Here is a 24,802-nt window from a genome sequence, read left to right as displayed (position 1 = left end):
ATCCATGTAAAATTTGCCACATTTTTGGACCATTGTCAGCAACTCTGTCTCCTTTTTCAAATTCCCCCCTCCCCCTGCTAATCACTGTTGACAGTCCGATTTCAAACTGTCCCGCATGTTTTAGGTCTCTACGACAAAGCATTTTTCAGAGTTTGTTGATGGTTTGAATCAGGTTGGTCGGAGAAGGGAGACATGTAAAACATGAAAAGCAGCTCTGGAAGACCAGCACTGGATGTGCCTGCACCTGTCTCACCTGTGACTGATGTTTACATTGCACAATTTCTTTCTACGAATTGTTGACCACGTGCACACAAAAAATAAAACTCTTCCCCAAAAAACATGTTCTTTTAATGCTTGTGGTAACTTCACAAGTCAAACTGAAGCGGTTTCACAGGATAAATAAAGCAAACCGAAAGCGTAGATGGTTTTGATGCAGTGCATCGGATGAATGAATACAAATCACCAGGGAACCGAACGCAACAGTCGAGTACTTTAGAGTGGTCACAGCACAAATTATTACTAAGGTCACACCAAAGACTCCAGTGTAACAACAAACTGCTGAAAAAGGGGTAAACAGCCACATTAGAGCTTTATTCATTCTAATTCCGTTTCACAATCTCTCCCCAAAAAGTAGGTACAAGTGTTTTCCAGTATACACAACTTATCCTACAAACAGTGCCTCTAATAACCTGATCAATTATTGTTTTCTTCCTCCTCCCCACATGATGAGTCCACAGTCAATCAGAGAGCTATTATATTACATTCAGTAGAGTGAGTGTGCTAATCAAAATTTTAAAAAGTCATGTCTGATCAAGAAAATGTGGAGGAAAGCAGCACTGGCTTAAAACTAAAGCCTGACAGGATTATTTTTCTAAATGACCTCCAAAATCAAGCTCTGTGGGATGACACAGATGCAAATTAAATGATGCCACTGTTGATGAGTTCGAAAGATTAAAATTCAAATATTAAAAACAAAACTAAAATATTGAAGAAAAAAAATATTTCCCTTATCTTATCACAGCTTTGGTTTGTACTTAATCAGCAACTTGGTATTGTTGTTAGGTCCTGAAATTAGGGTCCCTGACATTTTTGAGACGTTTGTTCAATGGTCGTGATCCCTCACGTTCAGGCCGCAAGTCAATACAGCGTTGCTTTATAGCTCCTCATCAAATGTGTGCGGTGCTTTGCGTCCCAGGATGCCGTGTGATATGATACAAATGCGTCTTAGGCAGCAGAATTCCACCCATCATCTGGAGCGAGGAGCAAAAGAAACTGGGCTTCAGGTTCAACGAGCTCAGTGTTCATAGTTCAGTTGTGATGAGGAGGGAGTTGACAGGAGGTGCGACTTCCTCACAGCAGCATCTTGACTCCTCCTTGTGGAGACTGCGGACCTTGAGAGACACCCCGTGGCGGCGCTGGTCCAAATTCTAACCGTTTCACTAAACTACGTACAAGACAAGCACAAGTACGTGTAAGACATCCTCATCTTCAATTCGCCGCTCTTATTGCAACATATATTTCATCTTTGCTATCACTCGTGCTAATTATTTGAATCAAGTGTGTTGTAGCACAGAGAGATTGAAAACACGCATGAAGTGCCAGACCTTGATACCACTGGAATTATGGCAGAACAAATCATCTTATTCAAATCAACAATATGTTATTTGAAAATGTCATTCTATGTTGCATTTTTCTTTTGAATTAAAGGACAACCGACGCCTCCGGACAAGTTGTGTCCATAATTTGTAAAATCACTTCTACTGAGCGAACTTTACAAATATTCTACCGGATATAGCTATATTTTACGTTTTAAGACTTGCGCTGAATATTCAGGAAGTCTTGCTATCGAGTTGATGACGATGCCTGACGTGACGTCACGTCTGGAATGCCCCTGACCGAGAAAGAGACACACAATGCATTTTGGGTACTTTGTTTGGTCTGAAAACTTTGTGTTGATGGCGAAATTAGAAGGAAAACACATAAATAACGCAATGGTGAATCCTTGTGTGTTGCACCAAGACTACTATTTGATACTAGTTGACACAAATTCCCAGCAGACAAATCAGCCCATTTCCAACGGAGCTTGGGCGCCATCTTGTGCATTTTCTGGGACGCTACATTAGAGTCCTGACGGCTCGAATTGATACGGGAGGACTTCTTTAATCGATTGCAAACATTTATGCTTTCCTCTTCAGAACTATTTGAATCATATTCATAACTGGATGAGTAACGAGAAAGCACCTTCTCCAAATCTGAAGCCATTGTTTTGATTCTCGAGCAAGGCGAAGACGTCCTGGCGTGACGTCACGAACAAGGGGGCGGGACCTTCTGAAACTCATCTCCGGGGTCCTCCGGGGTCCTTTTGAAGTAGTTTTGGGACACTTTAACTCATTTTTATTGGTGTTTTGCATTTGACTAAAAGTATCAGCCTGCGTGTTTTGGGTATTTTAGATGCTATTAAACATTTTTCTGGTGTCAGGAAACAAAAAAATGGTGTTGGTTGTCCTTTAAATGATTGGAATGGAAAAACACATTGGAAAAAAATCAATTGCATATTAAATGACAATTGCAATATTGAACAAAGAAAAATTCCTTTCACCTGTCATACTGTGGAGGAGGGCTCATGCTGGTGGCTTGGATGTCAGCACCACCATCCAGACCACATGGACTAGCACGCGCCGGTGGCAGCACCAATCGGGTGCTCGATGTGTCGTACGCAAAGTCTCGACATGAGGCCAGTTTGGACTCCAGATTCTGACATGCCACAAACGCATGAATCACAATCTTCATCATGGCACAGTACAGCAGTAGTGAGAAAAATGCTTCTCCTACCCCAACTTTTCTCAGCAGCTCCCCAACAATGTTCAGTGCAGATATTCTTGCAGATGTTGTGAGAGGTGTACCTGTTAAACCATCACCTGACACACGAAAAGCACAAAACAAATGAGCATATCATGAATTCTTTTGAAATACACAAGTGCAGTGATACCTTGGCTTACGAACTTAATTGGTTCCCAGAAAGTGTGTGTAAGGCAAAAAGTGTGTATTCCAAACATTAATTTCCCATAGCAAACCATTAAAATGAGAATAATCCATTCCCAGGTCCCCATAAAACACAATTTTCAACTAAATAAGCCATAAAACTACACACAATATATCTTATTTTATGTATAATAAATGTGCTATGGTATTGTAATGAAAGAAATGAACTGTACAGTATAATAAATTTGTTTTATTTACCTTTGTGATGGTCGTTGATGGAATGGATAGCTTTTTGCATAAAGTGTCTCAAGGAGCTCTGGGTTGTACATCTTAGAAGTTGTGATATTGCAACAGCAACAGATACAGGCAGACACACTAGAAACTTCATTAATAGCTGGTTCCCTTGCTTGTATGTTGTCTTCAAATTGTACAGATGGCTTGTGCGCGTTATTTGTGGAGCATGATTGATAGGATATTTTAACCTTGCAATCTACACTCTGCCTTTGAACTATCAATAAAGTTGAAATGAGTCCAAATTTAACTGTTTTCTATCCATTTTCTTACCATTTCACTTTTGTTTTCTCCCACGCGTGTGTGAGTGTGTGTGTGTTTCTGTAACCCCTCACCCTGCTCACTGCTGCATGTGTTCCCTCCCGCCTCTACCACAGAGCTTGACCAATTACGAGCGGCTTTAACCGAAGACTGGTGGCGGGGAATAGAGGGGAAAAAGGCAGCTTGCCATTTCAGGAGCTCCAAGAACCGGCTCGTTCGTGAACGACACATCACTCATTGTGGCGCTCCGTGTGTTTCCCGAAAAATAGTTTGCATGCCAAGATTATATTCTTGCGAATTTAAGGTTCGCAAGGCGAAAAGTTTGTTAGCTAAAGCGTTTGTAAGCCGAGGTATCACTGTATGGCTATTCACCTCGCCAGATGCTCGATGGAGGGGGTGTGGCAAACGAGCTGGATGGCTTAGACGGGTTAACTGGGGTGGTGGGGTTGCTTGCAGGGGGGCACGGAAGGTCTGGTCGATCAGAGTCTTTGCCAGTGCTGCTGGATGGCCGCCTTTCCTTCTGACGCACAGCCAGCTCTTGCCGAAGATCTGCATCAAAGAGAATATCAAAAAGGAAAGTTGGAACAGCCTCAATGGCGCAAACTCGATAGTTTCAAGTCAAACGCCTCTGATGTTTGCCAAATTCGGAATTTGTGAAAAACTTCCTGGAGTCCAACGCAACTTTGGAGATCTCGTACGAGGAGACTTCAGCTCAGTGGGCATCTAAAAGAATAAATACTGTACTTGTTTTACATTTTCTTTGTCATTCCAACACCGATGTGAACCATCGATGATGGCAAAGATTGTGACTGAGTGTGACTGTAAACAAAGAACCCAGTATGATTTTTATCCATATCTCAGTCACCTTGAAGGAATTCGGTGGCCTTTCTGTGGTACCTTGTACAAGTTTCATTAATTTTGTGACTAAGCTCAAAACTCAATTGGTAAATATTCAAATTTATGCAATTAATATTAGTCAGTGAAATAACATTCATCTGTTCCATCTTGCTCTGGGAAAAAAATGCAAGCTTTTCCAACAAATCTGTTGCGAGTGTAGCGCACTGTATATTCAACTTAAACTCTTCATTCATTGCGACTACTTCATCAGCCATTATACGACAAGGGATCTTATCTAATCAGGTTGAAATTGAAGCCTACTGAGGCAGCTCATCTGTTTACCTCTGGCTTCATCTTTGAGCCTCTGAACAGACTCAAGCAGGTTCTCCTTCTCATCCAGCTCACTTTCGAGAAAAGCATTCCTCTCTATGACATGGTTCATCCTCTGCTCAAAGTCATCCAATGACATGATGGTAGCCCTGGGGAGGAACTGAAATGATTATGATGGTGCTGTGTATGGATGTAAACCTATAGTATTGAGTTTTAAGAACTGACCTTTTGGTTCTCTCAAGGTCATCGTTGGACTGTTCTAGTTCCCTGATATATTTCTGAAGGTGATCTTTAACTGCTGTTGTCTCTGCCAGAGTTTCCTCCAAGTTGGAGATATGCTTAAAATTCTCAGTGTACTGACTCTCAAATTTCTCCTGCCACAAACCAAAATAAATACTATGATGATGAACATATCCCTGCAAATGCATTTTGTTGCATCTCTTTGCATTTAAAATCAGCAGGGATTTTGAGAAGATAAAAAAACCAAGGAGAAATTCCTTGCCCAAACGAAAACAAAACAAACTAACAAAAGCATGTTAAAAAACTTCATTCAACCATATGACAGCTTGTTACTACAAAGAATTGCAACTCACAACATTTCGAGAGCTGTTATCAACCAATCCAGTTATCGTGTATCAATCAAACCTTAATGTTTTCCAGTTCCACGCGGAGTCTGGTGTTGTCTTGTAGCATCTCCTTGTTCCGAGCTTCACAATGCTTTAGCTCAGTTTCCAGCTCTGCTTCATAGTCTCGACTCATCTGCTGGAACTCCTGTAGTTCTTCCTGAATTTCATCTGCCCTAAAGACATCGCGTTTTCAAAACAAGTTTCAAATTCAAGTTGAAGACTAAAAAGGTTTGAGTGAGTCAGCATCAGAAAACCATTACATTGTTAACTATGAAAGGCGGTGTGTGCATTGGGATTAGCGATTTGTATAAATACCTCTGTTGGTGTCTATTCGCTTGCTCTTTCCAAAAGCCCAGCTCCTCTTGTAGGGTGGCAAAGTTGCGTGGTGTAGAATCACCCATGTCTTAGGGTGCTCGGGTGTATGGGTCCCACCTAAAAACTGCATCCCACAACACGCTTAAAAACGTTTTTGTCTCACAAAACCCAGACTGCTGTTTGCGGATGCTAACACGCTAATAGAAGTCCAGATATCCACATAACATTTACCTCAATGAGCCATGGTTAACACACAAAGCAAATGTAAAACATGGAGAAATGTTGACTAGTGTTTGCAATAGAAAACGATTGTTCAAATTACAAGTAAACATTATGGCTTAGCAAGTACAGTAATCAAGCTAAACTATCAGGCCACGCCAAGGTTAAAAAAAGATTATGTTTAAAATAGTCACCCGCATGCAAGAGAATTGTCAAAATGCATTAAAATTGATTATTTACAGCACGGGTTGAGAGTTCTCGTGTACTTTTTCTTGTGATGTGTGTAGCTCGAGTCAACTTACTTTAGCCTCCTCGCCGCCAGCTCAAAAACTACCCTTCCGTTTCATTCCGCAACCAATCAATTACAAACAATGCTTGTAATCGGAAGCACTATTGGTCGAGGTGAAGGCAACAACGAGAGACTACCCAATCATTTTATATCTGTAGTGGACGAGGTGTTCTGACGTAGGCTGTTGGGGGCGGGGCAGCTTCTATGAACAAACTCCGAAGCGAGACTTTGGTTGGTTGAGGACACGAAAGCCTTGTCGACATCTTGAACCGGGATTTCAGAACGTTATTTGCATGTTTTGTGAGGCACTTTCGAGGTTAGAAGACGCCGTTAGTGTTACGGTTATATGCGACAGTTATACGGCACACACATACGTATATATATTACCAAATAAATGTGTCAAAGACAGCATATATTTTCTCATATACAGTATTTGAGAATGAAAACATTATTACAGTGAATAACAGTTTTATTGAGCGTCCATTATAAACTGTCCATTTAACTCATGCCATTTCCATAATTCCAATACCGTACCAGGTCTGAAGATGGAGGACACTGATTCGCTGTGGCGACCCCTTGAAGGGAAAAGCCGAAAGGAAAAGAAGATCCAAACATAAAAAAATCTACATCATTATTCAAGTAATGCCATGAGCTCTTAGCTACAAAATACACAACATATAAAATACAGGAAAGTTAGTTCGAGGAGTCTTGCTCACATTCACAAATGCTAAAAAGGCATTTTTAAATTTGCTAGAGAAACGCAAAATATGTCATTAATTAACATAGGCAATGTACTTAGAAAAATAAATTTAAAAACAATCTTGATTTCATCCCTGTCTAGATTACAACAAATAAGAAAGACTGAACATATAAAGGACACTTTAAGACCAATTTGATGTTCTACAACAGTTGTATTACATCTGTGTAAGCTCTCAGTCGTACAGGAGTGGTCCATCGATGAGAAGGTTTCTTCAGCCGTCATCTGTACAAAAGTGAAGGTTTCGGACGTTTCGCCTCCTATCCAAGAGGCTTCGTCAGCGAACTAACTTTAGTTCGCTGACGAAACCTTCACTTTTGTACAGATGACGGCTGAAGAAACCTTCTCATCGACAGTTGTATTACAGTAAATAACATTTAAGTGACTTAAAAAAAATAAGAAACTTTTCAAAACCAACCAAATTAATGTACAAGCTGGCATGTTTAGATGATGATAATTACTTCAAAGCTCTTTTGTGTTTTGCGACATCAAGGCCTGAACCGAGCACCAAACCTCTGCAATGTGGGGCAGTCATATAAAGCTCTAGGTTACTCTGTCGCCGGAGGTAGTGTATGATGTAATAGTTCTATTGCAAATGTCATTGATGGCTGTTTCTCATCATGAATTTGGTGTGAATAATGGAAAATAATGTAACGAGAATGCAGTAATCAATTCAAGTAATTCTAAGAGATGAAAATACAACGCTGAGTTATTTTACACTCATCACATTTCAAACCAACAGCAGAGATCAGGTCAGTTGTTGTTCGCAGCAGGACTTGGTTAATGAGGTAGACACGGCTCTACCTTAGAGTACAAAGCGATACGTTAATATCTTGTACCTTGAGAATGTGGACTCATACTGAAATCTCGTCTGTACCTTAATTGAATTATGAGGCCGCTTCTTTACATTTGTTTCGAGGGCATGCCTTCTTACTATCCAACACATCTGTCTTCACCTGGCCTAGAGTTCGCAGTAGGCACATGGTATCAAAGCCCTCCTCAGCAGCTTCTTGCAATAACTCGAGCACCTGTTAAGTGAGCGTGTGAAATGAGTTCAACTTTAAATAATTATTGTTGTTCCAAATTGACTCACCTGCAGGCACTTGAAAGATTTCAGTTCACTCAAGTTTTCCTGTAGAAAGAGCAGATATATGCTGAGGTCATTGTAGAAGGGAGTGATGACCCCCAAAGCTCCAAAGCCTGGCAGCATCTCATAAGGCCGGAGGAAGTTGGAACTCTGACGTGCAGGTCCAACAGCGGCATACACCACCAGTGGGGCAAGCAGAACATATACGCCGAGGTTGATGTAGCTTAGAAGCCGGAAGACTCCCACTGCCACAAGCTTACACTGGACTGCTGAGGGTACCCTGCTGTCATTGGTCAGCACCCCTGTGCGCAGGTCACAAGGAAATTCATCCGTAAGGGAGGCCAGGCGGATGTAGTATCCCAGGTAGAGGCAGGCGAGCAGCAGGATGAGTAGAGTCAAGCCCCGGCATGCCAAGTACATGATGACAAGGCGGTGAGAGAACCGTTTGGTCTTAAGGTACTGCTCAACTAAAGGGTATTTAAAACAACCCTCAGCCAGCTCCAGAGCATTGCTACAAAGACCACACAAAAATTGTTTTAAACCAGACTTTTTTTTTTTAATTGTACCAAAGAGAAAAATCATGCATATCTTACATGCAAATATATCTTCTCTTCTCTAATATTTATGTTCACGTGTCATTTTATTGTCATTGCAGAAAAACACAATCAAATTGCACACGTGCCTTTCACATAAAAACATGTAACAACATACAATCATCAGCAATCATATGCAAACATACCGAGTACTGTATAACATAACATGGAAATATTAAGTTGTTCACCTCTGTGTGTCCTGTGAAGCATCCTTATCCTTAGCATCCAAGGATGCCAAGTTCTTTGCCAGTTTGATGGCACGATTATAAAATCGATCAAGCTCCTCCATTATGAAGTTGAGATCCGAGGAAAGATGTGGGGCTGCAGTGAAGCGCCAGAAAAGCGCGGGGATGTACACGAGGATGGCCAGTGAGAGAAGGATATATGGAAAGAACTACAGAAATATATATATAGAGAGAGAAAGACAGCAGATATAATCAACATTTCAGAGTCATGATGGAACAATTCTGGGTTTAGCATGTCTTCAAGTAAAGGCAATCGTGAGCCTTTTCATACTGTTACAAGAAATGGACATCCTCTAATAGTTGTAGCATAAAGAGGTGCAGCAATGGTGATTCTTTTGTTCTTGTGAATGTTGTATAGAAGGCTGGTACTGTACCTTGTGAAGCCATAATGGTGAACCGTCATCTTGTTGTTGTACTGCTGCCCAGCAAAATGAATCCACATACGCTGCTTGTCTCCAAGAGAAGTTAGTGGGAGCAAAGCAGCTGATTTGTGTACCTGCAAGGCCATAGAATCAGGAAGTTGAATTCGTCCATAAAAAAAAATCCCATTTATACACCCAGCTGAAGTCAAAGTCAGCTTTATTGTCAAATAGGCTAATATGCATGACATACAGCATAGATGAAATTACTGTCCTCTCCGAGCCAGTGTGCAAGGCACTTATAATGACTTTGACAAACATAATAAACACAAAAACGCGAATTTGCCAGGAGAGGAGCCGCTGCGTGTTCACGCGCCGCCATTTTGGGGGAAAAAACAAAAATAACAAATAATATGACAACACAAAGACACAGAGTCATTCATCTTCAGCACTTGCTGTAGCCTCGTTGTGACTCAAGCAGTTCTAGATGAAAGAGGAGAGGATCAAAGCAACCTGGAATGTGCACGTCGACTACAAGCTAAATGTTGAAAGCAAATACGAAGCTGTGGCATCCATTGACAAAAATAGATTGTCTCACATCTCCTGTCCCACATAAATCCGCTTCAATTCCAAGCCGCGACAGTGCCACATAAGCATCGGCGCTCTTCGTTGACGATCCTTTTTTTTATCACGGGCTCCTCAAGCCGAAATAAGGTGCTTTATTTATAACTAGATTTATTACTTTGCTGTGCAATGGTTTTGAACTGGACTGGCGCATACTGAAAGGGAATCTGAAAGGTTTTTCTTTCCCAGCTCACATTATAATTCAGTGCAGTCCAATACTACTAAAACCTTTCCCATTATTAAACATGTTAAATTATTTTCTCTTTCATATTATGAAGCACAGCTATCCTTGCAAAGGCAAAATTTGTGACAAAACTGCTTAGCATTATTTTCCCCTCCCTTGTAACTCTTGTATGGAGGGAGAACAAATGGAGTTTTTTTCTGAAGATGACCCAGAAAGCAAGTATGACAACAGCCTGACAAGTTGGTTGCAAATGAGCCATCACTTTACTTGAGACTAATGAAAAGCACCATCTTCTTAGAAAATAATAATAATTTAAAAAATAATCCATGTTACTTCATTTCAATACTTTCAATAGTCAGCCCTTCCTCAAATCACCTTGAATGGATTCCAGCTATTCTGTGACCATGAACAGGAGAGCAGTCTACAAGATACTTTAGATGGATGGTATAAATCAACCAGTGGTGGGCCGTCATGGCCTGCACGGTCTTCTCTGGTGGCCTAAAAATGTCTGAATCACAGACTAATGTTGAGTTTTGAAAGGCGCTTACAAATGAAATGGATTATTATTATTATTATTATTATTATATTTTGTCCATGAATTTTTATTGAATAATTCCAAATTGTCTTTCAGCTTCCTTTCATTGCTTTTCCCTTGTTTTGCTGCTTCCAGATGTGTTTCGTATTCAAGCATTTAACCATTCACATTTCAGACATCGTTAGTTACCAGGGTCACTAATCTACCTGGACACCTTCACTATCAGTTCTGCGGGCCCTGGAGCATAAAAATCAATGCAGATTAAACTGTTGCTTCAACCAATCAGAGTCCGACTTGGCAACCCAAGGCCCGCTGGAAGGTGCCGGAAATGTCGGAGTTTTCGCAAACTCTGATTGGCTAGTCACATGATTGGCTAGTCACTAGCCAATCATAGTATCACTAGCTGCTAGTGATAAGAGCATACTGGCCAGAGCTAGCACACTAACTGTAGCGAGCTGCTTAAGCAAATATATTGTTGTGTTGATTTAATAGCGGTTTTGTCAAGAATAGATGGACATAATTAAGAAATTAAGAAAACAATCGTCACCTGCACCATTGAACATCCAGGGTTCGGACATTGAGAGGGTGACCTCCTACAAGTACCTGGGTGTTACTCTCAACAATAAACTGGACTGGACAACAAACACGGATGCCCTAATCAAAAAGGGACAGAGTCGCCTCTTCCTCCTCAGGAAACTGAGGTCTTTTGGAGTTCAGGGGTCACTCCTAAAGACTTTCTATGACTCTGTGGTGGCATCAGCCATCCACTATGGCATTGTCTGCTGGTCAGGCAGCATCACCACCCGGGACAGAAAAAGACTGGAGCGCTTTGTCAAGCGGGCCAGTTCTGTCGTGGGCTGCTCGCTGGACTCTCTTGAGGAGGTGGGCAACAGACGGACGCTAGCTAAACTAAAAGCTATGACGGTCAGCCCCTCCCACCCCCTCCTGCCCATCCTGACAGCTCTGGGTAGCTCCTTTAGCCAGAGACTATTACACCCGCGCTGCAAGAAGGAGAGGTACCGCCGCTCGTTCCTACCGACTGCTGTCAGGCTTCACAATTCCCAATGATCACATGTGAAAAAAAAAAAAAAAACAACAAAAAAAAAAAAAAAACTGGACACTTGTAAATATGGGTTGTTGCAATATATCTTAATGCATCTCTTGATTCTGCACTATGTACAGTCTTGTTTATAGAACGGTTTTTGCACATCTACATTTGCACAGTATACAGTTGACATTTTTATTTTGTTATGCTTAGAATATCTTGTTTTCTATCCTTTCACTCCCACCCCAACCCCATCCCTCTTCAATTGCTGCTGTGGACTGCAAATTTCCCCATTGCGGGACGAATAAAGGTATTCTGATTCTGATTCTGATTCTGAAAGTTTGGACAGCTCTGAAGCTAGCAAAAATAGTAAATAATATTGCAATTCATCATAACCTTGTAGGTTATGATGAATCCACACATTCATAGTAAAAATTCTAAGTTTAATGACAGTATTTCTTCAAGTCACAGGTTTCTTCAAGTTATTTCCTGCCTAACGGCATCCTCTAGTCGACGTGTCGTCAATCAAACCATACTCGCAGTTGTGGATTGATTCAGACGTAGCACTACTGAAGGCCTAGTGTTGACAAGGATGGCCCGCCACTGAAATCTACACAGTTATAGTCTCTGCTGAGAACTTGGTTTAGGCAACAAAAAATATAAAATTGCACTCCAGTCTCAAACCAAGAGAGAAAGTGTAAGAACATCAAGCCTAGTACTACATACAAATCTATACTGACTCAGTATCTGAAATACACAAACCATGGTATTGCTGTTTCCAGTCACATTGCTATGATGTCTGAGCACACACAAAAATTAAATATAAATACAATTATTGCCTCACCTTACCATTAAAATTATAGAGTTTGTCTCCACTTTTGAGCTTCCAATCTTCGAGGAAGACTTATTGAAGACAGTGGCATGTGTTTGTGGGATATTATGTCCATTCAATGAGGAAAAATTGACCAAGTATGGTAAGACTGAGGTCAGGGCACTCATTTTTTTCCATATCAAATACAGTATATTATTGGCCAGCTTTGACGAAATGTGGCAGCAAAAACAGGTCTTGTCCAACAGAGCTGGAATACAATTACCATACATTTGTTAAAATGCATTGGTAAAATGAAGACATACGATTAATTAAGTAATTAATTACATAGGCCACCCAGAACTGCAATGCTGTTTAGATTATCTTCTAAATTAACTCCATTTGCAATGCACGTTGCACATTTCAAAATGAATGGGATTGAACACCTCATTCGCGTATGGAAATGAATTACTTGTTTATACAATCGACGTGTTACACTTCAAGTCTCTTCTCGACTCAGGCTGGGACATGCGACAGCCGAAACCCGTAAAGCTCCTCCTGTCTGGGCGTGATTTAAGGAAAAGGGTGGAGCACTAGGATGACTTTCAAACCTCTATAAAGACAAGCAAATGTTTTAATTTGCATTACTATACGCAACACAATATGCGTCGATGATATTTTTTGGTTTCATTTAATTTCAGAAACATTTACAGATCTATGATGGAGCGGCTCCACTTTACTATTTTTTCTTCTTGGGAGGGGTTAACGTGTAAAATAAATTTCAACATGTAGCCAATATCATTATGTTATACAATATTTCAACACATTTAGCTTTTCAGAAACATGAGTACCAGATGGGAGTACTACCCCCACACCCCGTTTTGACATCTGTTTGCAGCTCATCCTGTTTTGCATGTCTGGAGCATCGGAAACCCGCAAGTTTGCAAAGCAATCCTTACAAATAGCAGTACACGTGATACAAGTGAACACCGTTAATTATAAAATTACCACTACAACGCCGGAATCGAGACACGGACGCGTTTTCCGAGGTGCTTACCCACTGAAACCTCCTGAGCAAACGCGAGGGAGATGAGAAACAAAGGTAGTCCCACAGCCAGGAACGTCACAATTTTGTCCGCGGCTAGCTCCAGTCGCATTCCTTTGTATTTTGCATCCGTAGGGTCCTTCAACAAAAAGTCCGAAAAAACGTATTCTGTAGCTACGTGGGCAATCGCCATGGCGCACAGAGACGATAAAAAATAGATGAGAAAAAGTAGCGCTAGTTACAATAATGTGTCTGAGTAAAGACGAATTAAATCAAAATGGCATAGAACTATGAGCTGCTATTGTTCACGCATCTCCATTCACCGGTGTAATGATGGTCGAACCTGCTGTCCCCCGATTGTGGCAGCCACACCAGACACCAGGAGCGCTAGTTTTCACCAGCTGACGTCTAGATTCGAATACTATTTAAAGCAGGGGTCACCAACCCTTTTGAAGCTGAAAGCCACTTAGTTGCTGATTAGCGCAAACAGCTACATATTCTAACAAATTTTGAAGCTAGAAATGTGTTTTTAATCTTTATAACACCAAATTATTATGCTTTTTATTCTTACTATCATCGTAATCACCAGCAGCAAAAGCAGCTGCATCACCATTCTTATTCTTATGCTTCTTATTCTTACTATCATCATCATTTTTATTCTTATGATTCTTATTCTTACAATCATCATCATTTTTATTCGTATGCTACTTTTTGTCTTTACTGTCATCCTCATTATTCCCACTCGACGGCATGGTATAAACTTGTTGGCTCTTGTACCTCAGAGCGTAGAGGTCATGGGTTCGATTCCTGACACTTGTCTTCCTGTGTGGCATTTGGATGTTTTCCTTGTACCTGTCTGGTTCCCGCCGGGTAATCTGGTTTCCTCCAACATGCCAAAAATAATGCTTTCTGAATTATTTGCCCACTCTAAATCATCCCTAGGTGTGAATGCTAAAGTTTGTTTTTCAATGTGTGCCCATAGGTTGGCTGGTAATTAGTTCAGGGTGTACTGTGAAGACAGCCGGGATAGACTCCAGCACTATTATCAATATTTGTTACAGCTTCTGCTGTTGTTCACGCGCTATATAAATCAATATGTATTGTATTGTATTGTATTGTATTGTATTGTATTGTATTGTATGGTATGGTGTGGTGTGGTGTGGTGTGGTATGGTATGGTATCGTATCGTATCGTATCGTATCGTATCGTATCGTATTGTATTATATTGTATTATTGTTACGAAACTCCACCACTGTTTCTATTTTCAAATGGTGACTTATACATCATTCATATAAAATCACAATGCCCCATCAATGATTGACTATTTTTGAATGGCTTCGCAGGCTTCTCATGTGGTCTTTGGGGGCTACCCACCACGTTGCGGGCCTCTGAGTTACAGCATCTGCCGAAATATTTCCGACTTATAATTTACACCCAACATTGCACGATTTAAAATAAAAAACATACCCAAAACTACCTCAAGGGGAAAAAAATGACTGCAGTATGCCAGGGATGAAGTGAACAAAGAGGTGAATATCCGTCTTCATGAAGGTTGTCATAAAGTATATTATGTAGTTGTGGCAAGTGATTGTTAAAGACACATTTGATTATAATTTAAAATGATATTTCCTCAAACAATCTGATCAATGAAATCAATCGCATTTTTTTCCTTTGGTTTGAAAGAATTAAAATAAGATATTAAAGTTTGACAGCCTGTCCGTCCGTGTGTCCGCCTGTCGTTAACGTTTGTATTCAAACTTTGAATACAAACGAACAAGCTGATTCTTAGAGCCGGATCTCTGAAGTGAACGAGGAGAGCCGGCTCCGAAGAAGGAGCTGACAATGGCAGCCGATTTTTTTTGTCCTCTATTCCTCGTCCCCGGTCTATGGTTAAAGCCGCACGTGATTGGTTGATATCCGAGGTAGAGGAGGGAGGGGAGAATTACAGACACACGCAGCAGTGAAAAAAGGGGGGAGGAGGCGTTAGGACAGGAGTCTGGAACCTTTTGACGAAGAGAGCCATAAAAGTAAAATATTTAGAAATGTTTTTCAGTGAGAGCCACACACACGAAAGCGCGCGCACACACACGCAAACAAGCATGCACGCACGGCCACTTTTCAACAAAATGTCAGAATGTATTATTTAAAATAACTTTGTGATAGTACTCACCGTTAACATGAATGGTTTCCGTTCCTCGTGATTGGTAAAAATCCAGCCAAACGATCCAACTGAAATTCAACTTGCCGGGTCCATGGGCGAAGTTACTGCTCGCTAGCCTGCACACGGCTCATAAGCTTCCACACTTGCTACCAGCAATATACTTCTCGTATAAGTATATTGATGCTAACGTTAACATGGGGCTTGTTAAAATGTCACTGACATTCGACTGTTTCATCGATGGTATTGTTTCATTGCACGCAAACACAAACGAGAACCTTTTCTCTCCTCAAAGGCGAATCCTCCGGTGCATTCAAGCTGAAGTGTACTCGTCGGGCTCATTTAAAGGGGCGTTTACCTGTTTCAACATGACTGCCAGTATCATCCAATCAAAATTGCGCTTTCCGCCAACTGCAGCCCCAACAGCAAATGAACGGCGAAAAAGCGAGAATATGTATTTAGTTATATCGGTGAGCCAGATGCAATCATCAAAAGAGCCATGTATGGCTCGCGAGCCATAGGTTCCCAACCCCTGCGTTTGGGTATACAAGTGTTAATTTATTTAAGCAACAAAAAAAAACAAAACAGAGGAGCCAATTGGGAGCCAAAAGAGCCAGATCTTTTTAGTGAGCCGAGCCAAAAGAACCGGCTCTCTGAAAAGAGCCTAAATTCCCATCACTCAAGGTGTTTGTGAACGAATTTGCGACGGTTTCGAGTGCTTTCTGGTAGAGGTTAGTTACAAAAAGGTGCGGGGTTTCGATTTGGAGGCTGGCAGGAATGGAGTTATCTACCTGAGAAAGATTGAACTTTATCAGGTATTCAGATTGACACCGCCGTTGCCGAATGGTCGTTGCGGTCGTGCTACGATGAATAACAACATGAAACAGGAAGCGCGCCAAGCGGTGATAGTCGATAACAAAGCTAGCATCGTTAGCTCAAACGAAACGGTAAAGAATAAAACTGTTAACGTGACGCGTGGCTGGGCTTCATCACTTACGTTAGCTAATTCTAAAATATCAAGTCCAGGCAGAAGGACAAGCGCAATTCAATTTGCTACTTTACGCGCAAACCACGTATTTACTAAAGTCATATATCGCCCCAAACACCGTCCACGTGATCGATTAAAAGTGTGACATGCACAATATTTGTTAAATGTTTAAGTGCCGTCGATTTGCGCTGTCGGTGAATTTTTAGCCAATTTTCGATTCTTTCATTAGGAAAGCATGAGAGAGGAGGAAGATCCAGGTATGGTGATAGGCCTCTTGAGGTTGAATGATGGAAGAACTGGGAAAGGAGAGATCCGTATGCAGCTGAAAACCCTCCCCGTGGATCGGACATCCTAAAAAAGAAGCCTTGACGCTTTTCTGGAAAGTTAAAGAGTGCTTTACAACCAATGATACACGTGTCCCTACTGAAACGAACAAAAGGTATCCAGCATGTAGTTACCTACTTGCGTACGATTCAGAAGTACAGAAAGTACCACTGTTTTTGAAAATAATGTATTCTTGAAACCCCCCGTTTGCCAAAGTACAGCATAACTGTAAATGTAATATTATCCTCCCTTATAGGGCAATGACATGGACAGCAAGAAAACAGTGCTGGAATTGAAGGATGTTCCTCCTCCCCCTATGCACCATGCTTCATCCTCCAAACCATCTCCGCTCTTCCCTTTAACCCCTCTCCATTTGTCTCCTTCTCATTTGCTTTCTACCCAGTTTACACAAGATCACGATCAAAAACCACCTCCACTGCAGCAGCAGCAAGAGGGGCCTAGCCCCAAAGTAAGCGTATGCGCCTACTGTGATTACTGTATCACGGAGGGCTATGGATTATTAGATGGTGGAGGTGTTGCTGGTTGCAGTTTAGGTAGTTTTATACCACATTATGCAGCTTCCGACTCATTGACAACACCCATCTACAATAGCTGTGAAACTGGCAGATCTGGGCCTTGCTCTGTCGTCTCATCTTTTATTCAGTACAAACATGGGAAGAGCTGTGGACCGAAAGATGATGCTTATGACCCGCTGTTCAGTTGTGGATGCACACCTCAGAGCCGCTCTTCAGTTACCAACTCCCAGCCCATCTCAGCACAGCAACACGTGCAGTGTTGCCCAGGGCTTTCTAACACCCAGCCAGCTGACGCTCTTCCTATCAACCCAGTGTCTTTCCCTCCTCACCCCCTTTTGGCTTCTTCACTCCAGCCCTTTTCTGCAGTTCACGCTCCTCTACATGGCTCTTGCCTGGCATCTTCTGACCATTATTTCTGTGGTATGGACTGCAGTCCCATGGTCAGAAGAACCCAGACAAGTGCAGCACTTTGTGATCACCCTACTAGTACTATCAACACCACATCCATGTCAGTTCTCTACTCTAATCCTATGCACCTAAATGATGAGCAAACAGTTTCTATGAAGGGGGCACACTACTGCCAGGAATGCTTGTTGAAGGTTGGTGACGTTCAACACTGGTTATTTCTTGAACATCACTTACTTAAGGTAAATTGTGTCTTTTTATTGGTGTGTGTCATTATATCCTGACGCATGTGTGTGTGTGTTTACATTTATTTGCAGCCCCTGAATGGTTTTGTGTCCAAGTCAGAAAAAGTGTGGACACATATTCCAGTTTCTCAAACAGCTCCAGTCTCTACACCTGTTTGTAACGGCTGTGGCACCTCATCTAAAAATGTGGCGCTCAGTCAGGGCAAAACTGTCCAGAAGTTTGGTTAGTGCACTTTTTATTTCATGCTTCATAACTGAAAGCTGAGTGTCTTTTTTTAATTAACAGCAACTACTGTTGAGTGACTCTAATCCAGTGGGATGCAGGACTCCCTGGCTGCCGCAAAATCTTAAACCCATAGCCTTGTCAACTTTAATGGTAACCTCTGATGTAGTAGATTTTCAAAGCAACCAGTACTATGTAAACAATATACAGTTGTATTTAGCATGTTTTATAAATTAAAGTAATTTGAGTTTCTTTTTTGCATGTGGTTTTCAGGAAAAAGTTTAATCACCCCTGATTTAAAATATTTAATATCTCAAAGCCTAACAAACTTGTAGGAAAAAAAAACATCACAGTTGTCAGTATTGAATACGTCCACCTATGTACATAAATTGGTGGATTGCAGTGCACTCAAAAGTGTTGCGACTGAAGTGTCACGAGACAGATCATAAAACATTTATATTCTTCAAACAGGTGACGTAAGACATAAAAAAAACACTGCACAATCGTGCTACGTTGCTTGTTTTCACAGTTGCTTGCTTGTTTTTAGAGCGGATAAAACATGCAGAGCAAAAGGAACATCGAGTGGTGTTTACTTCACAATATTGAAACACTTGACTCTGTCAATCTCGCCCATGTTTTGGCTAAAGAGCAATGTATTGCATGTCTTTAAAAGAGATCTTTTTTGAGACACATTTTATCTCTGGGGCAGATTCACAAGAAAATGGTGGTACAGAGAACAATCCCCCCGTTGGCGTCTTTTGGGACATAGAGAACTGCAGCGTGCCAAGTGGAAGATCTGCTGGAGTTGTGGTGGAGCGTCTACGCAACCGTTTTTTCCAAGGCCACCGTGAGGCGGAGTTCATGTGCGTGTGTGATATCAGTAAGGAGAATAAAGCAGTTATCCAAGAACTCAACAACTGCCAGGTAACCTGTCATAAATCACCATGGAAAACACTGCTTGATTAGAAGAACACCATGAGAGCACACCTTTCTTCATCAGGTTACTGTGGCACACATCAATGCCACAGCTAAAAATGCTGCTGATGACAAGCTCCGCCAGAGTTTACGGCGCTTTGCTGAGACCCACACTGCACCGGCAACTGTTGTCCTTGTATCATGTGCGTACTGGTCATATTCTCAGTAACCATTCCTTCATTTCTTCAATAGTTATCTCTTAATTTCAACAGCTGATGTAAACTTTGCAAGTGAGTTGAGCGACCTGCGCCACCGCCATGGTTTCCAGGTAATCCTGGTCCATGGTAACCATGCATCACAGGCGCTGCTGCAGCACGCCCACGTTCATGTGTCTTTTCAAGAGATCACAGCTGACCTACCTCCGCGCATGCCTCTCAAAACGCAGGTAGGCATTAAAAATGTGCTGTTTTGAACAACAGGTGTTTGGTGTTGAATAAGGCAAGTGATGGCCTGAATCTAAGGAGACTACTCATGATGAGAGAGGACATTTGTTTTACATAATTGAGCCTCAATTCACACCATGTCACATTATGAGCCGCTCAAAGCTCGTCCATTTCGTTTGACAAACGAGGTCAACAGCAACATTTAAGTTTAAATCTGACAAATCTAGACAGGTCCGCTGTCTTCTCCTCCCCTCCTTCAGCCCAGTTACAACCTGCTCTATGTGCACAACCTTCCGGTCAAGTGTGACAAGAGCCTGTGGAACGCTGTGAAGGTCAGGCTCCGCCGCCTCTCAGACAACTGTGGTGGCAAAGTGCTGGGAATGTCCCATGGCACAGCCGTCCTCCGTTTTGGCAGCGCAGAGGCAGCATCACGTGCCTGCAAGCGAATGGAAAACGAGGATGTATTTGGCCATCGAATCAGCCTCTCTGTCTCTCCTCGGCCTAGAGACGATGCATGTTTTGACCGTGACCCTCCGTCTCAGTCCCATCATTTTCCCTTGCCTCAGGCAATGCCCCTCTCTAATCAAAACCATGACGCAATGTCTACCAGTCCTGTAGCCACGTTCTCCTCCTTTGTCCCCCTGGAAAAGCCAAGGTCGCCTAGGAGGTCACGGCGAGTTACACGCCCATGCTACACTCCCCGTCCCCTGCCTGAAAGGCCCTACAGCCCCAAGAGGGGATGTTCGGGGCCTCCGGGTGGCGCTCCTACAAAGGTCAGCAGCCTCATCAGTGCCTGCTCGACATGCACCTCTGTTGCCCTCCCTCCCTGTAGTTGCTGCTGTGCACATCAGGTTTTCCCTGCCCGTCCCTGTCTTCTTAAATGCTGGCTTGACTAACGACTTGTAGCTCCTTCCTGAACATCAATCATCTGTTGTGGCATGTATTGGCATATGTTCGTGGCCATGGCTGTGTGTCATCTGCATGTTTTTTAACAGTTGGAATCTACTGATGTGTGAATTGAACTAAAAACAGCTTCAATGAAAGTTTGGCATGTACTGTATTTTACTCCTTTTTATGTGCGTGTGAGACCTGTTTGTGTTTTGTCGAACGCTGCTTCATGTGCTCTATTTAGCTTTCTGACTGCTGAACCTCATGCTTGCAGTGCTTCTCAATGTGAAAACGTGTTCATCGATGACGACTAATGTTTCTGGAAACAACCGTTCCATACTTTTTTTGGGGGGGGGAGCTGATGCCAACAATGCATTCTTACCTTCATTCTGTATCTGTTAACACCAAACTCCACTCTGTTTGATGCAGGAGTTGAATAGTGCAGACAGAAAACCTGAACCTGGTTTCCTGCAACTAGATACAGGACAGCAAGCCTCCTCCTCCTCTCCTCATAGTCATGGTAACATAGAATCGTCGGAACAACTTTCCAAACCTGGCTTTTCTGGAGAGACCTTACACAAGAAAAGGTACACATTGAAAGACAACATAACTCGTGTGCAGTGTCAGGTTTTATTTGGTAACTCATTTCCAATGAGTTCTTATGCCTGATAAGTGGAGAATAAACTTCAATTGATCAAGACTCAATGTTTTGGCCTTTTCCATGTAGAAGGGGTGCTTCCAATCCTCGCAATAACTCAGAGTCTCCTGTTGAAGGGGTGAGACGATCAATGGAGTTTCAGATCAGCACTCCTTCTGCTTTCAGCAACCTGAACCTGCATAGAAGCTTCAGCCCTCTTGTCTTGTCACAGGGTATTTGGTCTTCTTCCAGGTGATCTTATTGAATATGCACAATCTGATTGGGAACAAATCTAAAAATCTAAACCGACAGTGCACCATACAGATCTAATGTTAATTGTTTTCCCTCCAAAAGGACTTCATCACCCTGCCTTTCTAGTCGCTCTTCTCCCATGCTTGCTGCTCCTCGAAGCCCTTGTCCAGACAGTCCAACAGAGCCATTTTCAGATGGAGCTGAAATCCAGGTGGCTAACCTTGACTATAGAATGTCCCGCAAGGAGCTACAGCAGACTCTACATGACACCTTTTTCCGATATGGCAGGGTATGTCCATCATTATTGGAAGTAGAGTACCTATTTCCGGTATTAAACTGACAGCAAAGTCAACGGCTTTCAAGGCTCTGAGGAAGGAAGTTTTAAGAAAGTACACTCACAGAGTACAAGTTGTTGTCATCTACAAAAATGTCTCCACTGCAAGACTAATAAAGGCAAATCCAAATATAGCAATTGAGTATTTCACTGTAGGCAAAACTAATCAAGCAAGAGATGTTTATTTAAAACATTTTTAAATGGGTGCTTTTCTAATTTTAGAATACTAACACTGATAAAATAAGGCAAGCTTACTTGTTTCGCCCATTTCATGTTCAAGGCAATTCAATGCACTCATCAAAAGTGGTTTTATTGATATTCATCCCTGTGAGTGTGTTAACGCTTTTTCAATGATTTGAAGTCCAAGGGCTTTTAGAGAGTTTTTTTACTTCTAGCGTTATTTATTTTTTTTTAGGTGAAGGGAGTCGAGCTTAGTCCTCACACAGACTATCAGCTCAAGGCGACAATCCAGATGCTGTCCTTACAGCAGGCTATCAGTGCTGTCAGTGGACTTCACCGTTATAAAATAGGTGGCAAACGCATCCAAGTGTCTTTGATCACAGGTGGTCATAACAAATCCTTGGTCATGCTCAGGTACAAATGTTAGGACACATGGCTTTATTTCTGAAGATCTGTGTGGAGGTTAATTTGATATATCCATTGTTTTAAAGCTCAGAGATTAGCAGCATTCTTCAAGAAGCACCAGCAAATTGCCTTCCTCTCTTCAAGTTCACTGAGCTCTACGAGAAGAAGTAAGCATCTTAACTCATTTACTGCCATTGATGAATTTATTCGGGAATTTAAAATATGACTTAGAGCGGCATTCCCAATTGTGTTCATTTGTTCGGGTTTTGTTTTTTTCTTACTGAGGTGTCGATAAAGCGCTGGCCAGACCTCCGGCAATGTTTTTTTTTTTTTTGTCTTTTGCACAAGGAGCAGCATTTCCCTTTTTTCCATGTTAGCGCTTTGTTCCAGCTTCAGCTGTTCTTAAAGCGCTATATCAATCAATTTACGGTAAAGTCTCGTTATATCGATATTCTCGGGAGTCGGAAAAAATATCGATATAACCGGACTATCGATATATCCGATCCTGCGGCATGTAAATTTTCTCCTTGCGTTCATAGAAATAGTATCATAATAAGCAGTACTATCGATATAACCGATATCGATATAACGAGACTTTACTGCACAGGTGTCAAAGTCAAGGCCTGCGGGCCAAATCCGGACCGCCACATCATTTTTTTTCGCCCCGCGAAAGCAAATCAAACTTGTTAAATTCCATGATGATTGCTAAGATCTGAGCCAAAATGTCATATTTTTGGATGTCAACCACAATAAGTCATTATTCTTGACTTCAGATTTGAAAACGAGTTATTCATTAATTTGCTCTGTGCTCTATATATAATATTTGAAGGGATTTAAACATTCTAATGGGTTCCCCAAATTCATAACGGCCCTCGAGAGGAAACCGTAACTACAATGTGGCCCGCGGCAAAAAATGACTTTGACACCCCTGCTTTACTGTATATGTATTGCATTGTATTTTGGACAACCGCTCTCGTTTCAAGCTCATATAACTCCAGACCCATATAATTTAGGAATTGACTCTTTTTTTTTCTGATGAAAGAAGAGAGTCTAAGGTTTCTTACGTTGCATGGAATGTTTATGTAGTCCTAAAACTCAATATTCTGTTGCTCCTGGAATTCGAATGACAATGACAAAAACCCTGGCACGGGAGTGGACATATTTTTGCACGTCTGGCAGCAAATGGGTTAATATGCCACCACTTATACATAATCACCCAGCCAAATAACAAAAGCTTTTGGGTTTTGCCAAATTTACATTGGCTGCTTTTCCACACCTCCCACCTCCAGGTACCACCGTAAGATTTTGATGAGCGATCTGTACAGGCTGCCGAATGTAGTGGCAATTCGGGTACAGGGAGGCACGAGACTGGTGTGCCTTCTTCCGAGCGGCCAAATCCGTCAGAGTCCACTTGGATCTTCTCAGTCACAGGAGGGCTCTTCCACAGCAAGCGGCAGCCCTGTGGTGTTTGAGGACCTGGAGTATCACGACCCAATCTGCAAACAACACCACACACAGAACACTTTCAGGCAAGAATCTGGCTTCCATGACACATGGCACGTACACGTGCAAATGTTTGAGCTATTTTATCAGCCCGATTTACATGGAGCAATGTTTTTCAATTAGAACAAATGTAAGTGAGGACACAAAATACAATTGCGTTAATGAAACACTTTTCTAAATAAAAAGGCCGAATTCGGGTGGAATTTCATTCTGATTTATGGGGATAGTCTGCTCCTTTTTCTAAGCTGAATGCTGAATTTGACAGTTTTATACAGCAACACTACTGGATGCATTTCTTTTTGATGCAGGTCGATTTAATGTTATTTCAAAATAAAGTCAGAATGGGTAAGTGGTCATACCTTGTCGAATATGTTTTTACATATGAATGTATGTTTATTTTGAGAATAACTGTTTATTGTTATCGTGGCATACAATTAACTCTGTGATAGATTTTTCCATGCCACCGACAAGCTTTCGCTGATTAGTGATTTCTGGTGCTTTCCTTTGTATTCTATAGCGAGGCAGACTTTGACCCCGACTCGTACACAATTCCTTTTGTGGTGATGTCCCTCAGAACTCTGGCCTCTGAGGTTCATGAGCTGCTTCAATCACATGAAGGAACGCTTCCCCTCCTCAGGTGACAACATAAGCTTTTATTTATTCAACCTCATTTAAATTTTTTGCGGTTAATTGCTATGTGCGTGTTTCTCTCATAGTACATAGAATAAATACATGCATTGTTATTCTCTTCTAGCTTTCCAGACTGCTATGAAGCAAAGTTCAGTCGGCTGGAGCTGGGCAATGAAACCCTGGAGTCTGGTGTTCCTTTGGAGCACCTCATCGCATGTGTTCCTAGTATAACCATAGTCACAGCTCAGAACGGTTACAAAGTCATCAAGTGGATTCACAATAAACCACCAGCATCAAACTCTGG

General features: G+C 41.8%; 3 protein-coding genes across 11 annotated transcripts in view; 1 reads left to right on the top strand and 2 right to left on the bottom strand.

Moving 5' to 3' along the window:
- Nucleotides 1-570: 570 nt before the first annotated feature.
- Nucleotides 571-6,476, bottom strand: LOC148892586 (nuclear distribution protein nudE homolog 1-like). 4 transcript variants are annotated; one of them, XM_089006857.1, is made up of 9 exons: nucleotides 6,164-6,476; nucleotides 5,643-5,766; nucleotides 5,347-5,500; nucleotides 4,927-5,075; nucleotides 4,714-4,850; nucleotides 3,907-4,083; nucleotides 2,833-2,918; nucleotides 2,600-2,754; nucleotides 571-1,444 (listed from the first exon to the last, which is right to left on the bottom strand). In XM_089006857.1, exons 2-9 carry the CDS (start codon nucleotides 5,726-5,728, stop codon nucleotides 1,351-1,353), a joined length of 1,038 nt encoding a protein of 345 aa, XP_088862983.1. In that variant the 5' UTR covers nucleotides 5,729-5,766; nucleotides 6,164-6,476; the 3' UTR covers nucleotides 571-1,350. The 4 variants fall into 4 exon arrangements, with proteins under 4 accessions (XP_088862983.1, XP_088862984.1, XP_088862982.1 ...); XM_089006858.1 differs by lacking the exon at nucleotides 6,164-6,476 and adding an exon at nucleotides 6,102-6,159; XM_089006856.1 differs by lacking the exon at nucleotides 6,164-6,476 and adding an exon at nucleotides 5,874-6,143.
- A 210-nt stretch (nucleotides 6,477-6,686) lies between these two features.
- LOC148892585 (pannexin-1-like) lies at nucleotides 6,687-13,822 on the bottom strand. Of its 2 annotated transcripts, XM_089006855.1 has the most exons (6): nucleotides 13,445-13,822; nucleotides 9,207-9,328; nucleotides 8,776-8,981; nucleotides 8,001-8,505; nucleotides 7,785-7,935; nucleotides 6,687-7,711 (listed from the first exon to the last, which is right to left on the bottom strand). In XM_089006855.1, exons 1-5 carry the CDS (start codon nucleotides 13,623-13,625, stop codon nucleotides 7,795-7,797), a joined length of 1,155 nt encoding a protein of 384 aa, XP_088862981.1. In that variant the 5' UTR covers nucleotides 13,626-13,822; the 3' UTR covers nucleotides 6,687-7,711; nucleotides 7,785-7,794. The 2 variants fall into 2 exon arrangements, with proteins under 2 accessions (XP_088862981.1, XP_088862980.1); XM_089006854.1 differs by having other exon boundaries at nucleotides 6,687-7,935.
- Nucleotides 13,823-16,216: 2,394 nt separating this feature from the next.
- marf1 (meiosis regulator and mRNA stability factor 1) overlaps nucleotides 16,217-24,802 on the top strand; it is a 17,943-nt gene continuing 9,357 nt past the window's right edge. The window contains exons 1-16 of one of the 5 annotated variants that reach the window (XM_089005379.1): nucleotides 16,217-16,405; nucleotides 16,808-17,017; nucleotides 17,159-18,085; nucleotides 18,161-18,311; nucleotides 19,021-19,235; nucleotides 19,312-19,429; nucleotides 19,499-19,671; nucleotides 19,972-20,442; nucleotides 20,987-21,144; nucleotides 21,285-21,446; nucleotides 21,549-21,735; nucleotides 22,196-22,374; nucleotides 22,452-22,532; nucleotides 23,655-23,894; nucleotides 24,386-24,505; nucleotides 24,623-24,801. In XM_089005379.1, the coding sequence (XP_088861505.1) occupies nucleotides 17,168-18,085; nucleotides 18,161-18,311; nucleotides 19,021-19,235; nucleotides 19,312-19,429; nucleotides 19,499-19,671; nucleotides 19,972-20,442; nucleotides 20,987-21,144; nucleotides 21,285-21,446; nucleotides 21,549-21,735; nucleotides 22,196-22,374; nucleotides 22,452-22,532; nucleotides 23,655-23,894; nucleotides 24,386-24,505; nucleotides 24,623-24,801 (3,352 nt within the window). In that variant the 5' untranslated portion in view covers nucleotides 16,217-16,405; nucleotides 16,808-17,017; nucleotides 17,159-17,167. Of the gene's footprint in view, nucleotides 16,406-16,807; nucleotides 17,018-17,158; nucleotides 18,086-18,160; nucleotides 18,312-19,020; nucleotides 19,236-19,311; nucleotides 19,430-19,498; nucleotides 19,672-19,929; nucleotides 20,443-20,986; nucleotides 21,145-21,284; nucleotides 21,447-21,548; nucleotides 21,736-22,195; nucleotides 22,375-22,451; nucleotides 22,533-23,654; nucleotides 23,895-24,385; nucleotides 24,506-24,622; nucleotide 24,802 lie in introns of all 5 variants that reach the window. The other 4 variants (XM_089005378.1, XM_089005381.1, XM_089005377.1 and 1 more) reach the window with 4 other exon arrangements.

Source organism: Hippocampus bargibanti, linkage group LG10, assembly GCF_051943395.1.
Source record: "Hippocampus bargibanti isolate YZ-2025 linkage group LG10, ASM5194339v1, whole genome shotgun sequence".
Lineage (NCBI taxonomy): Eukaryota > Metazoa > Chordata > Actinopteri > Syngnathiformes > Syngnathidae > Hippocampus > Hippocampus bargibanti.
Note: the sequence above shows the minus strand (reverse complement) of the source record. Positions and strands in the feature narration are given on the sequence as shown.

What these genes read in the sequence shown, in the direction of transcription:
- LOC148892586 (XM_089006857.1), bottom strand. Translation starts at nt 5,728, where the DNA reads ATGGGTGATTCTACACCACGCAACTTTGCCACCCTACAAGAGGAGCTG. An exon ending in GCGAATAGACACCAACAGAG is followed by an intron (nt 5,501 to 5,642) that starts GTATTTATACAA and finishes CGATGTCTTTAG; the next exon opens with GGCAGATGAAATTCAGGAAG. An exon ending in GCTCAAAGATGAAGCCAGAG is followed by an intron (nt 4,084 to 4,713) that starts GTAAACAGATGA and finishes TCTTTGATGCAG; the next exon opens with ATCTTCGGCAAGAGCTGGCT.
- LOC148892585 (XM_089006854.1), bottom strand. Translation starts at nt 13,625, where the DNA reads ATGGCGATTGCCCACGTAGCTACAGAATACGTTTTTTCGGACTTTTTG. An exon ending in CACCATTATGGCTTCACAAG is followed by an intron (nt 8,982 to 9,206) that starts GTACAGTACCAG and finishes ATATTTCTGTAG; the next exon opens with TTCTTTCCATATATCCTTCT. An exon ending in GCTTCACAGGACACACAGAG is followed by an intron (nt 8,506 to 8,775) that starts GTGAACAACTTA and finishes TGGTCTTTGTAG; the next exon opens with CAATGCTCTGGAGCTGGCTG.